Here is a 15,650-nt window from a genome sequence, read left to right as displayed (position 1 = left end):
TATTATAGTGAATTATTTAATTTCTATGACTAAGAAAATGTTGTCATAATTACATGTTTGTTAATACCAAACCATTTTGCTCATTAGGATACATTTGGTGCAATACCACTGAAATAAACCGGTATGTCCTATTGGGAATAAGATGCAAATGAAATTATTCTGAAAAGACATCAGGTCTAAAACAGACCTTTGTAAAAGACATCTTTAAAAAAGACTTCTTAAACAATGTGAGATTGTAACGGCTGCCATGCTTGTTACACTGTAAATATTGTTAAGGCAAATATATGCTCTGAACTGCTTTTATTAGGTGGAGATACTGAACTGCTTCAGCAGCAAATAGCCTGGCAAAATAGGGCAAATCTGTCCGGAAGTCAATAGGAAGCAGAACAGTAAAAGATACCCTTAAGCAATTTTACATTTAAGAGCAACCTACTTATGACAAGATACATTAATTTCAATGCAGTAAAACCAGACAGGAGCATCTATCCCAATAATGCATTAGTTTAAAACTCCTGATTACAGAACTTCAGTGATTTTGAAATCCTACCAGTTTCATGAGTTACAGATTGAGACCTCGTATAATCAGGGATTAGGTGTCTTTAATTTTTCATTGACCAAAATCTATCAGAAATGGGAATCTGATAGCTTAATGGCTTCATGCTTAAATCTATGCAGACCGCAAACCAGTTGTGTCCCCTCCTGCCATCTGTTCCTTGATGGTGCTTCATGATTAACTCTAGTATTATAACACACTCTAATTATAAATATACCATTGTTTGAATGTATTTGTTCAGTACAGTGAAGTGCTGAAACAAGCACTTTGCAAGAAATTGTGCAAAAGTGTACATCTCAAAGGGTAACATATTGACTGTTACTTTGTGTTTTAATTTACAGCAGCATAGTACTCACACATAAGTGTTGCTTGCCTAATAAAGTTACATTTTTTGCAAAGTTCCTTTAATTGGAATACTGAGCCTCATTCCTCCTCTCTGCCAAATACCTCAGTAATTACCGATATTGGAATTTTGGGATAGAGTTCGAACAATAAAGCAGTATTTCCATTATTTACTATTAGCAGGAAAATAATAAATACATACAAAATGGGGTTTGCAAAAAAATTTAACACACCAGTGTCCTTTTACTGTGAAAGCTGAAGTAAGATCAGGGCCTTCACTGCAGAATAACTGATAATCTCCACTTTGCTTTACGCATTTGAAGCAACACCAAAGCAGGTAGTTGAGGCAATGGATCTATTGGAAGCACCTCTGCATGTGGGACAAAAGGAACGCTGGCCTCCACCAGTGTAGTGCTGGATCAGTTTTACACTCATCAATCACAGCCAAAGGGTCAGCCTGCAGGATTTACTGTATCAAAGGATGGGGCAGCTTCTGAAGTACAGTATTTCAGTGGCTGAACCTTCTGACCATGTTATGTTCTAGAAAGGCTGGGACAAGATGGCATACTTCAAACTCCTCCTGCATCTATCAGCATGATCAATTGCTACTGCTTCCATGCTAAACCTATAAAAAAGGTTAAAAAAAAAATCTTAACTCCTTTGCTATACTTCCAGCACGTTTTTCAGAATTCCTATGTTGACAGAAATGGATTTAAATGGATGACTTCCCTAAGGAGAGCAGTCCTGGGGTAATAGTTGGACTTGATCTTAAAAGTCTTTTCAACCTATTTGATTCTAAGATCCTGTGACACAGACTACCCATTCTTGAAGCATGCAGAGAAGTAACTCAACACATTCTTACCTGAAGAAGAGATGGCAATAAAGTCCCTGCACCTCTTGAAGAGTATCATGCAAGACATGCAAGCCCAGAGGCTGCAATGTACCGGCGATATTCACAGAATCCCAGTCTGGTGTGGGTTGGAAGGGACCTTAAAGCTCATCCAGTTCCAAACCCCTGCCACAGACAGGGACCCCTTCCACTAGAGCAGCTTGCTCCAATCCCTGTGCCCAACCTGGCCTTGAACACTGCCAGGGATGGGGCAGCCACAGCTTCTCTGGGCACCCTGTGCCAGCGCCTCAGCACCCTCACAGGGAAGAGCTTCTGCCTAAGAGCTCATCATAGTCTCCCCTCGGGCAGGTTAAAGCCATTCCCCTTGGCCTGCCCCTACAGGGCCCTTGTAAATATTGAACAACGTGATGGCCCACTGATATCACACAATGCACACGACTGATACAGCTGGAGAGCCACAGTCTGACCTGCTGAAGACACAAGGGATATAATTTCTAGAGTTGCAGGAGTGTTCACTTCTGAATCCAGCTCAGCTGTTTTGTCTACAGAGGATCCAGTAAAAGGATGCTCTAATCCTAACTTGCAATAAGCAAACATGATTTATACTAACCACTCCTCCTTGGCTTTTTAACAGGTATTTATGATAATCTATCTCTTACTTGTAAAGTACCTGTAGTTCTACCCTTCCAACAACAGTGTTTGAGTAGCAATCAGTGCAGATAAAATGGTCATGTAATTCTGCAGACACCTGCTTAAACATCTAAAGATACCACTACAAATGCATGAATATCCTTCACCACAAAACAAGATGCCCATTAGTATCTCCATTTAAGCACACTGCACTTAGCAAAGATTGACTGTATGTGCAGAAGTTCAGCAGCTGGTAGCGACGGTTTTTTGTTTCAAGCTAATGTGAGTTTTAGGAAGTAGGTCTGACATCAAAAGCTTTTTGGCCTGGCACAAAACCCCATTTCCCAGGATTACATCCAACATCATAAACTATCCGGAGGCTGAAGCTCTATGCTTATTTAAAAAAAAAAAAACATGACCAAGTGGCCTACAACAAATCAACTGGCTAGTGGGGATCAAGGGGAACACTGCCAAGAACATATGAGTAGATACTGAGCATTATGAGACAGCTTTCCTACTCTCTGCCTTAGTTCTGCACCATCTGACCAGGCTGAACTACTCACAGAGTAGCTGCACAGTGCGTAAGCTTTCCTGTTGGCACTCACAGCAGAGGAGCTACCTAATTACTCATGGCTGAAGTGTGCTGGAATAACTGTATCTGAAGCAGTGCCACAAGCCTTTGTGCCAAGTAACCCTGCCTCTTCCTTCTCCATCAACATGGGCCTGCTGCACCTTGCACCTCAGGGCTGCTCTGACCAACACTGCTCTGCTGGATGGTCCCACTGTCACTGGTATTATCTGCAGGAAGAGAAATCCTCTCACATCTGTGCACTCCCAGGTTTACACCTGAATGTGCAAACAGCCAGGCAAAATCACAGAATCATAGAATCAACGGGGCTGGAAAAGACCTTTAAGATCATCAAGTCCAACTTTTATCCCAAGACTGCCAAGTCCACCACTAACTCATGTCATTAAGGACCTCAAAGTATAGTACACTCAAGAGGCTGGTGGCTGATCTTTAATGTATACCTCCCATGGTTTTAAAAAAGGAGAGCCCAGAACACACCAGATTTTTTTGTCACTATCCCTAATGGTAGTAAGGAAGATGCATGCAGGTGAGCAACATGTAGGAGAAAACAAAAGGAAATAAAACAGTTTACTTATCCTTTACTAAGCACACACTTGTATCACTGAATTAACACCCCCAAAAATCCATACCTTCCAAGCTTACAGATCAACGGCTGTCTTTATCATTGCATAGTATGGAACAACTTTACTACTATTGTTTCAGCTTGACTAGCAGATGTACTCTTTTTCCTATCACATTATGCAAAAAAACCTCAAACAAACCTTTCTGCCAAAGAATGAAAATGGTGAATCACTACTAACTGCACTGAGTAACTTGGATGAGCTCCCTGCAACTCTCAATGAGAACGTGGAGCAGCCTCTGGTCTGGTCCACAGAGCAGAGGTAAACTGGCTACCACCAAACCAAAAAGTGTCAGTAATGGAAAGGAAAATCTATAGAATCATAGAACCGCAGCCTGGTTTGGAAGGGACCTCAAGCTCTTCCAGCTCTAACCTCCTGCAATGAGCAGGGACACCTTCCACTAGGGCAGGATGCTTCAAGCCCACTCCAACCTGGCCATGAACACTGCCAGGGATGTAGCATTCACATCACAGAATCATAGAATAGTTCGGGTTGGAAAGAACCTTAAGATCATCAAGTTCCAACCCCCCTGCCATGGGCAGGGACACCTCTCACTAAACCATCTTCCCTGGGCAACCCATTCCAGTGCCTCACCACCCTCACAGTAAAGAACTTCTTCCTTAAATCTAACCTGAAGTTCCCCTGCTTCAGTTTGAACCCATCACCCCTTCTCCTGTCACTACAGACCCTGATGAAGAGTCTCTCTTCAGTATCCTTGTAGGCCCCCTTCAGAAGATGGACATACCACAGAAAAAAAAGTACTGAGGATAAGGAATACTGAAGTTTTGTACACTTTCACCATGTTATTTTCCCTCTGAGGGTCAACATTTCTTATTCCTGAAGTGAGTTCAAGCTTTAAGATCTATTTAGTCCAATTCTATTTAACAGAGTAAGCAAAAACTAGTTGACTTCCTGACTAACACCTCATGTAACGGGCCATTAAAACACTGCAAACATTTACACCCCCAATAATCCTGTGACAGAAAGATTAGCCTTACACAAGTAAGTACTCTCCGATCTGGATCACAAGATGCAGCATGACTTGATACCAAACATCAGAAGGCATTAAAGTAAAAAAATGTTTTTACAATCTACCTTGAAAGGAACATTCTGCAAACATACAAGTTAAGTGGTTTGGAAGAAACATCAGAAAGAGTTATAAAAGAAGCAGAACAGGGCCAGAAAGTTGTCATCACCGATAGGGAGCAGCAAGCAGAACAGAAAAGAAGCAAACAAACTCTTATCGCCCTCAGCAAATGACATTTGTGAAGCTAACGTGCAAAGTTATTTCAAATATTAATATAAAGGAAAATAACTTATGCAGAATTTAAGACACATTTATGCATCTTCTTTACTTGATCTTAAAAACAAAAAAAACCCAAACCCCAAACTCTTAAGAGATTAAGTTTGTATATATTTTTCCTCTCCTACCTGAACTTCCAACACCACAGCACTATGTACTCTGCTTTATTTGATAATCATATATTATCAAGTTAAATACTTCAGGTTAGAACACAAATCTAGACTTCTCTTATGAAGGACAATAACCCTCCTGTAAGTAAGCTAATAACAATATACATCTTCATCTTATCCTGGATGAATTCTTCAACTGCTGACAGATCTGAGCCTTTGCCCAGATTATTCCAGAGAAAGAGACAAATCCATATGCAAGGCTCCTGGAGAGATGAGGATTGCCAAAGAAAATAAGTTACATTTCTTGTAAAAATCTCATCCATGTGAGCAACTTCATTGCTTCAGCACACCAACTGAAATGCCTTGCAGATTCTGCATGCATAACAATGCATGTACAATCTCCTACTGATTTATATATATACATACATATATATATATATATACACACCAGAAAGACCTTACCTCTGTTGACTACCCAAAGTGACAAAATAAGCATACATATAAACTCTTAAAGGGTTAATATTCTGGCTAAGATGCAACCCAGCACTTTGTAAGTATGACATTTTTCTACATTCTACCATACATCAACTGGTATCTGTACTCTGCTTTTGTCTGGAATACACAGTACTCTCAATATACAAGTATATTCTCAAATTGCCAGGAAATTACACCTGACATTTTCTGCTCAAGGGCTGATTTAAGAAAATAAAAATACAAACAAAAACTAGAGCAAATATTTCACTGCAGCTTAAAATCACATAAAATTCTGTAATAAGCCCAAGTAGACTCTATCTCCTATCAGTACAGCAACGGAAGCAAGTTTTCAGGTGTATCAAAATATGCAACACATTCAAAGAGTCACTCAACAGACAGGAATACAATACAAGCTGTTGACAAGTTCTTCCCTTACTATTTTCAAATCTAAACATACAATGTAAAGTTATTATTGCCTTTTCTTTAGGGGAAGCCAATGGAAAACACACCAACAGTTTGGGTCAAGCAGTAGTCTTGCTTTGATTCAATGCCTTAACGTACATTAGTCCAATGAAACAAATGGGGGGCATTTTGTAAGTACTGGTTACTAACAACTGCTCAAGAGGCCATCCCTCTTTGGAGCATCTGAAGGCTGAGATACAGGACTCTAAACCAAAGCAAACAAACAAACAGAGACTCCTGCACAGTTATTACCATATAATCTCTGACCACTGAGGTCATGTGCTCTAACAAAACAGCGTTTTGAAAACAGTCTTGATCCCTAAATAATTACCGCATAGGGAAAAGTAGTACAGTGTGAAAGACAGGGCAGGCAACAAACTGGTATTTAGAGAAAAAGAAGGAGAAACCAAATTTAAGTGGAACATATGAAAGAACACAAAGCTAAAAAAATCCCTTTTTAACAGAAGAAACACACGAGAAAAACCTTGAATTTACACAAGATTAAGATGTGCTTAAATGATCTTAAAATGAGCTTAAGATGTACCCAGATGATGTGGTCATGGAGATGCTGCAAGGGCTGAAGCAGCTCTGCTCTAGAGACAGGCTGAGAGAGCTGGGCTGGGTCAGCCTGGAGAAGAGAAGGCTCCTGAAGGGGAGACCTTAGAGCAGCTTAGTGCCTAAAGGGGCTGCAGGAAAGCTGGAGAGGGGGGGCTTGGGACAAGGGCCTGTAGGGACAGGACAGGGGGAATGGCTTGAACCTGCCAGAACAAGGGAGACTGAGCTGAGCTCTTAGGCAGAAGCTCTTCCCTGTGAGGGTGCTGAGGCGCTGGTACAGGGTGCCCAGAGAAGCTGTGGCTGCCCCATCCCTGGCAGTGTTCAAGGCCAGGTTGGGCACAGGGATTGGAGCAAGCTGCTCCAGTGGAAGGGGTCCCTGCCTGTGGCAGGGGTTGGAGTTGGAGGAGCTTTAAGGTCCCTTCCAACACAAACCATACTAGGATTTAGCATCCAATTTGTCAATGTACTAGATTAGTTTTCAAAAGAATTATCAAGAGCACAGCAATTACTTGGCAAAGGTTTGTGATGTAGAGATCCTCAAACCAGTCATGATACTTGAAGAAACACAGCCTTGCCAGTGGAAGATGCAAGCTGATCAGCACAGGTAAGACATCTGTAGCTAATCCAAAATTCTGGAATTTACTGCTGTTATACAACAAAGAAATATGGCAACACTGTAGGGTGGCTCAAGGCATCTCAGCCACCTGGGCAAACTGGCCTTTCTGGTACAAAAAGTAGAGCAGAAGCAGCTGTGTTTTGCCTTCTCTTACAACACAGGGAGCCAGGACAGCTACAGCACAGAAGCAGAGGCAGGTAAAGAGCAAAGTCAGCTCCACAAACAGAAATATCACAGTCAGCCATAACTGGAACTAGAAAGCTCACCCAGCCTGAACGCGGGGTGCTGCAAAGGGCAAATGATGCTTAGATGTACCACTCAGCCATCACACCTGAACTGCTACAGCAGCACACAACACAGCCACTAGTGTCAAACAGGGAGATGTCTTCATCTGGCTCAACATCACACTCATGGTGTTCCCCACATGGCCCTCTGACTTCAGCTAAACCCAACTCAACCTTGTATAACAACAGCTCTATTCAGTAGTGCTGCACTGTGTTCTCTGGCTGTACCTCCTCCATTATTCTGCTCAGGCATCTCTGCTGTGTAGTCTCCAATGCATCATCCCTGTGTCTCTACAAGCAAAACAGCCCTGAGCTATTCAGGAGATGGTGTGTCAGCACACTCTTACCTTTATGACAATGAAACACGAAATATATAGCCTAGAAAGCTGTCAGTAGGTTCATTTAATTATTCTACAGCATACAGAATGTGAGTGAAATGCAAAATAAACTGAAAATAAAACTGTGAAACCATAATGAATATGTTGTTCTCTTGCCAGAGTATTTTCCTTGCTGAAACAAGTTACTTTGATTTTAGATCTTTCAACTGAGGCTGCTATTTTTGGAGCAGGCAGGTAGACTCAAGGGAGCATCTCTGTATATATTAGGAAACATTTTTTTTAACCCAGCTTTTATTCCCTGGACGCAGCTACTGCTACCAGCCTGGACTAAGGATGGGATAAGTAGTACATTACCAAAAGAAACAAGGAGACAGAGCGAAAGATATATACTCAAGATAGCACACGCAGAAGAGAGAAAAAAGTGGAGGTATACATGCAGAGGAAGATTATTTACTTCCTGATCTTTAAAATACTGCAAGAAACAAAAGTGAACCACAGAACAGTTTATTAAATCAGAGCAGACAGGATGAAGGAAAGCAGACACCAACTGTAGAAAAAATACAAAAGCATAAAAAACCCTAGTCAAACTTCAGGCATAAGCAAAGAGCAAATACTTTAAGCATTCCACATTCAAGCCACACTTCCCCTTAGCCATAAAAACCCCAAGCACCTCAGAAGTACAGCTATCCGCCTATGTCCCTTCATTTGCCCAATTCAAAGCTCACTGCAAAATTAATCATCATTACACCTTAAGAACTACCCTTTCCTTTTTTGTAATCAAAAGGTTATAATTCCAGCAATCTTGACCATGGTGCACACTCTGCTGGATACTTACTACAGAATTTGCTTCTTTATAAGAAAAATGAATGCTATAAATCCAGCTTTCCTTAAGAAAAATGTAGGCTCTACAGCTGCAGAACCACTCAGGAGCAAGAACTCTCAACAGCTACTGCAGTGACATCTACCTTCCTTGTGTGGAAGCCTGACAGAGCACACCTGAGAAGTGAATCAAACCCATTTGCTTCAAGAAGGTGAGAAAGGTACAGACTTCATAATATTTGACTTTTCTTTAAAGTACATGCTCACAATTTTACTGCCAAACTCAATTTCACTTTCCCAAAGCCTTTTTTCCCCCCACCTGAAGCTGCCTCTTGCTAGGTGGTCTTCTTTTCACAAAAGAGTTAATTGGGTTGAAGTGCATGTTCCTGAAGCCTTCCACACAGGCAGGCAGCTGGCTCAAGCACTAGAGATGGAGTCCAGTTTTCAGGGAAAGATACAGGCAAGCCAGAAGTATGGGCTGGCAAGCTCAATTGCTTGGAAAAAAGCATACAACTAAAGACTTAAGAGCTCAGAATAGGACTCAATGAAGCACTCTACACATTCTAGGCACACACCACCAGAGTGATGGAAGGAAAGAGTCAGCCAGTCCACCTGGAAAATTCTATGGGTGTGAAACGCTGGCATGTGGATCCAGCCAGTGAAAAACAGGGGGAGAGCAGCAAAGGGGAGAAAAACAGAACAACAAAATACTTAATCCTTTGAAGTAGTTTTCAGCATGTCCTAATGCAACTGATATGGATAATGTTGATTAATACAGTCAATTAGGACAAGTCATGAACATAATGCTGTGATGAAAGCAGACAGGTTCTCCAGACAGTGGGTTAAATGAACCTTGTTTCAGAGTTTGGTCCTGTACTGGTTCTGCACACAGTATTTGTCCAATAGTTCAAACAGATCAATTTCCACAAATACAAACCATAATAAAGTAAAACCTTTAAAACTAAAATACAGTTTCAAGCCTTTGTTACTTGAACAAAAACTAATGGTGGTGCTAAATGTAATTAATGTCTCAATCTCTTAATTCCTTGCAGCTGCCTATTTTTATTCAAAGGAACCAGTAAGACTCTTGTCAGTTTGGGAAACAAAGTTTGTACTACAAGACTTTCAGCATTTCTTACACAATCCGGTTGGAAGTCAATTAACAAATATCAGAAATGAAGATAAAAACACCCAGAAAATGAGTGTTTCTGTAAGAAACCTTCATCTTTTGGGATCAGAAGAGTATATAAGCAGTGCAATACTAAGGCTAAAATAAATGAGGCATTGTTAGTCAGGTCCTGGAAAAACATCTCTAAGACAACTAAGTATTATTTTACTGTAATTGGACCAAGATGTGCAACAGGTGACTAAATCCATTAAAATACTGTTTCATTTATTTTACTCAAGTATATGAGCACTTCATAACATTAGAAACATTATGATATAGAGGTATAATAAAGGTATGAAGTATTCTTGGTATGTTCCTCCACCTCCCTGCCATGGCAGAAATCACTGCAGTGATCTCTTGAGTTCTGATTTATTTCCAAGAACCATGACCTCCGTTTGTATCAAAGAACACAAAGATAAAGGCTCAGATTTAGAAAGACAGATGGGTTTCTATCCAGAGGTATCAGATACTGACTGATCCCAGCAGAAGGTAGGTAACCAAATACTTTTGTAGAACTGGACCTAAATTTAAACAGGAAATGAGAGACATTCTCTCAAGTTAGGAGCTAATATTGTAACACTGGAACTCTCCTTAATTAAAAATGAAATGAAATCATAATAATAAAATTGGCCTGTGGCATCTCCAGCAAAGAAAGAGCTCTTCAGATGTAACACTGAATGGAATCTGTGTAATTTTCACATGTACTAAAATGTCCAAAAACTCAAAAGCAAAAGACATAAAACGAATTCAATGAATTATTCTCTGTCATGTGTGAGGCACTAATAAACTCAATGCTGATAAAACCCAACCATCTCAGTACCATTATCCCCCAACTATTCCAATACTGACATCTGTTTCCTCTGTCTAAATCACTACAATTGATGAAAATAGATTTGGTCTAGACAAGCACAAGGAGAAACAAATGCCATACTAACACTCTCACTTTTAGCTGATGGAGGGCAGGATTAACTCTTTTTTAACTGAACAAAAAGCCTTCTCCAAGTAACAAAGCCACTTTTCCTGGCTGTGTAACTGTTTACAAACCGTGCCTAATCCAATATTAGCACTCACTTTAATGGTCAGAGAATTCGTTTTTTTCAACACTTGGCAAAAATAAAGTATGAAAGCATATATAAAGCAGGACCACAGCACCTCTAACAGCCTCCATCTGCTCTTGCTTTTAAGGGCCTTTAAAGCATCTTATGCCACAAAAAGCTTTACAACCATAGGAAATGATCTACACCACCACCACATCACAAAGCCCTTAGCTGACAGGTATGCACTAGCTGTATTTCCACACCAGAACAGCCTTGGTATCTCAAAACTGGTGCGAATAGTAAGCACTATATAACACAAGTCACATAAGAAAAGCAACTTCTAGTGATGCTTTCCACATATTTCTACAAATGACACTCCTGATGACTTCTGCAGGAACATTTCTCTATAGCTTTTAAGAGAGCCACAGCTCCTAACCACAGAACTCGAATTCATGTGAATTAAGTCAGTGAGGGCTTAAAAGAAAAATTACCCAAAACATAACATTCTGTAGCAAGATATTTTGCTTTTGATGTCATATGATATGAATTTTTCTGCCCATTTTCTCAACATACAGCAGTTAAGACTGAAAGGGAAAGCGAGAAATACTAATAAAATGGGAAAATACGGAAAATAAGTTATAGAGGTAAGTACTTGGAGCTGCATCTTTGAAATGTTTTTGCAAATGAAGACATGTGTTTAATAGGTGGCTATTCAAAGTGAACAGGACTGGAAGCTAACACAGATTTCCACAGTGACTTCACCAGAGATGGAATCAGCCTGCAAAACGTGAAACATTTTTTCCCCTCTTTCAAGCCTGGCAAAAAACCCAAAACAAACTAAACCACTCCAAACTAGAACTGAAGTTTCCAGAACTGTACTCTTACAGTAACCAACCGTAACACATTTCAGTCCCCAAAAAAGGTATTTTCAATGAAATACACCTTCCAGCGTAGGTACGTGTTTGTAAAATGAATTTATAGCACACCTCTAGTTTAAGGCAGGTTTTAAATGTTCTGGTTACCAAGCTATTTTATTTTACATGTACATCTCATGGGCATGTTTTTTTAATACATACACAACCAACTCCTAAGTTAACTACAGTAACCATGGTACAGGATGAAGAAAGCACACAGTCAAAGCCAAATTCAAGGCACTCTGGCTTAAACATGAGAACATTCCCTCTCTGCAGCTTTCCACTTTACATACACATATCCCACAGAAGTATCAGGTATCAATTAATACTCTTAAGTGATCAAAAAGTTTAATTTCAAGGCTATATTCTTCACAATCACCTCGATCCATTTCCAGTGCCAAATCCACCTTCCAAACATTTTCACCAGATACAAGCTCTACAAGTTCAGTGCATGGTCACCATTGAGAAGCCACTTCATTTAGATGTAGTTCAAGAAAACAAATACATAAAATAAAACCAGCATGCTTCACTGAATGCATCGCTTCAAATTCTTATTAAAATATTCTAGAAATATGCTCAATATGGGTTTTTTCTTCCAAAAAGTTCAATTCCACTAAGTTTTCCATGTTTCTCAACATTACATGAGTGAACACTCAGAATTTTAGCTGCAAAAAAGTAGGTGACAAAAGCAAATGCTGGTTTCACAAGGATGCAAATTCAAACTTGAATGTGGTAACATGCAGATCTTTCTATGTAGACGAGTTGTACAAGCTGAATACCAACAGCAAAAACCTTTAAAGTACTAAATACGAGTCAAAACTGTAAACAGAGTAAAAGGATGCCCATCACTGAGCAGTGTTGCTGAGGAACAGCTGTCAACACAAGCCTCTCACACACCACCGTATCTATCCAGCCATTCATAAACCTACATTTTCGCATACCTATACAAACAAAGATTGTATTTCTCTGTAAAAAATTAAAATGCCCCCCCCCCCCCCCGAAAAAGGTATGGAGAATATTTTTCCACTAGTAACACTTTTATGATTAGATCAGTAGGCACTTGACAAAAGCGTTACTCTCCAGCATTACAGTAGTGGGCAACATTCCAGTCACAACTATAATGAACAAAAAGTCACTATAAAGAAATGTTTCTAACAATCAGAGTCTTGAATAAACAGTTTATAAAACCATGTAAAAATGTTTCTTCACTGGTTCACAGCCAGAAAACATTCTATAGAGTCAGTTAAAACATCGGTTTTACTGCACAACTACCTACTCTGATTTAGAACTGTGAAAAATACAGCAGGAGTTGAAGGACAGCCCGTTTGCACAGTAAACAACATTATGTGACTCGCATATGATCCTTAAGTAGCATGTCACATGAACCAAGACATGTATTAGAATCTTATTAGCAAGCAAATTTATTCAGATTTTTGTTTACCAGCATGACTTACAGCAGAATGAACCTTTATGCTTCCCCACAGGAAAGCAGGGGTACTATTTACAGTCATCCAGTTTTCCAGTAAGTTCTGCATATCGTGATTCAGCCTGTGTTACACTATACATCCTGCAAATACACCACTCGGACAGCAAAGCGTGAAGAGTATCTGCTGTGCTCCCAAGTCTCCTCTTAACTAACCATGTTACTACTTCAAGTATAAAAAAAGATAAATTTATCAAGGCGAACATGGGGCAGGAAAAAAAAAAAAAGAGTTTTCGTATTAAAGAAAATCACACAAGAGAAAGAAGAGCAGAAAAATGAACCCAAGGCACAACTCGCACACACTTACATTTGCAGCATGACTTCGTTCAGAAACACTCCATCCACCAGCGCCACATATTCCTCCAGGTTGGTCCCATTTCCTCCAGCTAACGGTCCAAATGTCTTAACCTAAAACACAACCATCACCACCGTGACACTAACTCCACCTTGTTCTCCACCGTTCATCATCAAACAATGAGCACACAAATGAGTTAAGGTGTGAGGAGAGATGAATGCTTACCCAGGTGACAAGAGGGCTAGACATGAACTGCTCCAGGAGGGGTGTGAATATCTCGTTCTCCATCTTACAAGAACACGGTTAACATCAACGGAGCTCCTCAGATGCAAAAAAAAAAACCCTGAAGTCCTTTGCTGTAGCAACTCTGAACTGCTCCCAGGATTTAGCTGGAGGAACTGAACCCCATTTTTACCAAGCAATTCAACAGCAACAAAAAGTCAGGGCGCTGGCAACGGGGATTTATCTTCTTCATGCAAGAAAAAAGGCATCTGAAAGTCCATCTACGCGTATTTCAGCTTCTCCATTGATGTCTCTCCCTTCCTACATGCCGAAGGGGTAGAAGGACGGAAGGAAAGAAAAGAGGGAGGCTGCCTAGCTACTGGGATTCTGCATCAGACAAAAAAAAAAGGAAGGAAGGAAAAATCTGCTTCAGCAGCGGCAGCTCCTCAAAAAGGAAGGAGAAATCCCAGTAAAACTCTGCAGGCTCATCCTGCCCCTTCCCCACACACAAAAATCCAGAGGAGGGGAGGCAATGAGGGGCAGAGACCCCCAGCTCAGCCCCCCGAGCTGCTCCTGCACACGAGAGAGCCCCTGCGCTCCCCTCCCCGCAGTGGCACGGCAGCCACAGAGGGGAACCAGCCCCCGGCAGGGATGAGAGGCTATTTTAACGCAGTTCCCTTTTCTACCCCCTTCCCTTTTCCACCAAACGCGACAGCGGCAGGACCGGCACACGCCGCCTCGCCCCACAACCTCGCCCTTCCCCCGCGCTGGCCGCTCCCCTCGGCCTCCGGAGCCCCCCGACCCCCTTCCCCAGCCCTGAACCCCCGTGTCCAGCTCTTCGCTAACCCCACTACGCCCACCCCTCCTCACCCTCCCGCCGCACCAGCCTCGTTTCCCACTCCCCGCTCCCAGATAACGGCCACCTCGCCTCAGCCAGCCCGGCTGCGCCGCATCACTCCCTCCCCTCCTTCCCTCCCTCTCTCTCTCTCTCTCTGCCGGGCGGTGCCAGCGCACGGATCCCTCCGCCCCGCTCTATATGCGCGGTAACCGGGGATCCCTCCGCCGGACCCGGTCCCTTCCTCTCTCCCGCTCCTCGGGGGCGGGGCCAAAGAATGAAGCGGGGGGGGGGGTGTACCGCTGCAGGGCTCGTGCGCGGCGGGCTGCGGCGGAGCGCGCGCCCAACGGCCGCGCCGCGTGAGGGGGGGGGGAAAGCTGAGGCGGGAGAGCGGCTGAGGCGGCTTCGGCCCTGAGAGGAGGATGAGGAGTGAGGATGAGGAGGAAGGAGGAGAAGCGCCCGGGGGCATGGCACACGCAGGTCTGCCCCTGGGGTGAGGGAGGTGCTGTTCGAGTCGCCTTTAAGGGAAAAATGAGGGTTCCGTGAGGAAAAACTCGTTGTGTGGGAAGAAAAAAAGGGGAGGGGGGGAGACTCCCATTGGAGTCACTGCCGCCCTTGAAGGGTAAAATGGGGGATGCGTCGCCCCGCGCTCCCGCCGTTGCGAAGCAGGACAGGTTTGCTCCTGAGGTGAAAGCCAGGCACACCCGGCAGCGTTCGGGAGGGACTGAGCGGGGAGGGGGCCTATCTGGTCGCTGGAAAGCGAATGATGACAGTGATTTGCTCGCCTAAGCTATTGTCCTTAAGCTGTCTCTTGCTACTTGTGTTTCACGTCCCTGCATTGCCATACGGGACCGTGTCTGCTTAATAGATCATGGAGTTTATTCACAAAGCGTCTTGCAAAAGCTCAGAGTAAATCCGGCTTCTTTCCCATGTAGTACAAATTAAACTGCAGCGGTGTTTGACCAAATGCCTTTAGTTTTATATGCACAGCTTAAAAAAGCCCAAACCACCAGTACTATACAGTGCAGCAAAACTGAAGTCCTTTTGGAGACCACCGCGGTAACAGATAACACAAGATTAAGCTTTTTAACCCAAATACTGGGTGTAATGTTAATCCTAATGGTCCAGGAGTAGAAAAAAAATATCCAATC

At 42.2% G+C, this 15,650-nt stretch overlaps 1 protein-coding gene across 18 annotated transcripts in view; it reads right to left on the bottom strand.

Annotated features, from left to right (window-relative positions):
- CCDC88A (coiled-coil domain containing 88A) overlaps nucleotides 1-14,716 on the bottom strand; it is an 83,767-nt gene extending 69,051 nt beyond the window's left edge. For all 18 annotated transcript variants that reach the window (XM_061356840.1, XM_061356842.1, XM_061356844.1 and 15 more), the window contains exons 1-3: nucleotides 14,588-14,716; nucleotides 13,668-14,051; nucleotides 13,455-13,555 (exon numbers count right to left, since the gene is read on the bottom strand). In XM_061356840.1, the coding sequence (XP_061212824.1) occupies nucleotides 13,455-13,555; nucleotides 13,668-13,730 (164 nt within the window). In that variant the 5' untranslated portion in view covers nucleotides 13,731-14,051; nucleotides 14,588-14,716. The remainder of the gene's footprint in view (nucleotides 1-13,454; nucleotides 13,556-13,667; nucleotides 14,052-14,587) is intronic.
- Between the last annotated feature and the right edge of the window lie 934 nt (nucleotides 14,717-15,650).

Source organism: Neopsephotus bourkii, unplaced genomic scaffold (assembly GCF_033783945.1).
Source record: "Neopsephotus bourkii isolate Nb327-2 ecotype Australia unplaced genomic scaffold, CSIRO-AGI_Nbou_v1 NB_873, whole genome shotgun sequence".
NCBI classification, from domain to species: Eukaryota; Metazoa; Chordata; class Aves; order Psittaciformes; family Psittacidae; genus Neopsephotus; species Neopsephotus bourkii.
The sequence above is the reverse complement of the archived record's forward strand: the minus strand, read 5'-3'. Positions and strand labels throughout refer to the sequence as shown.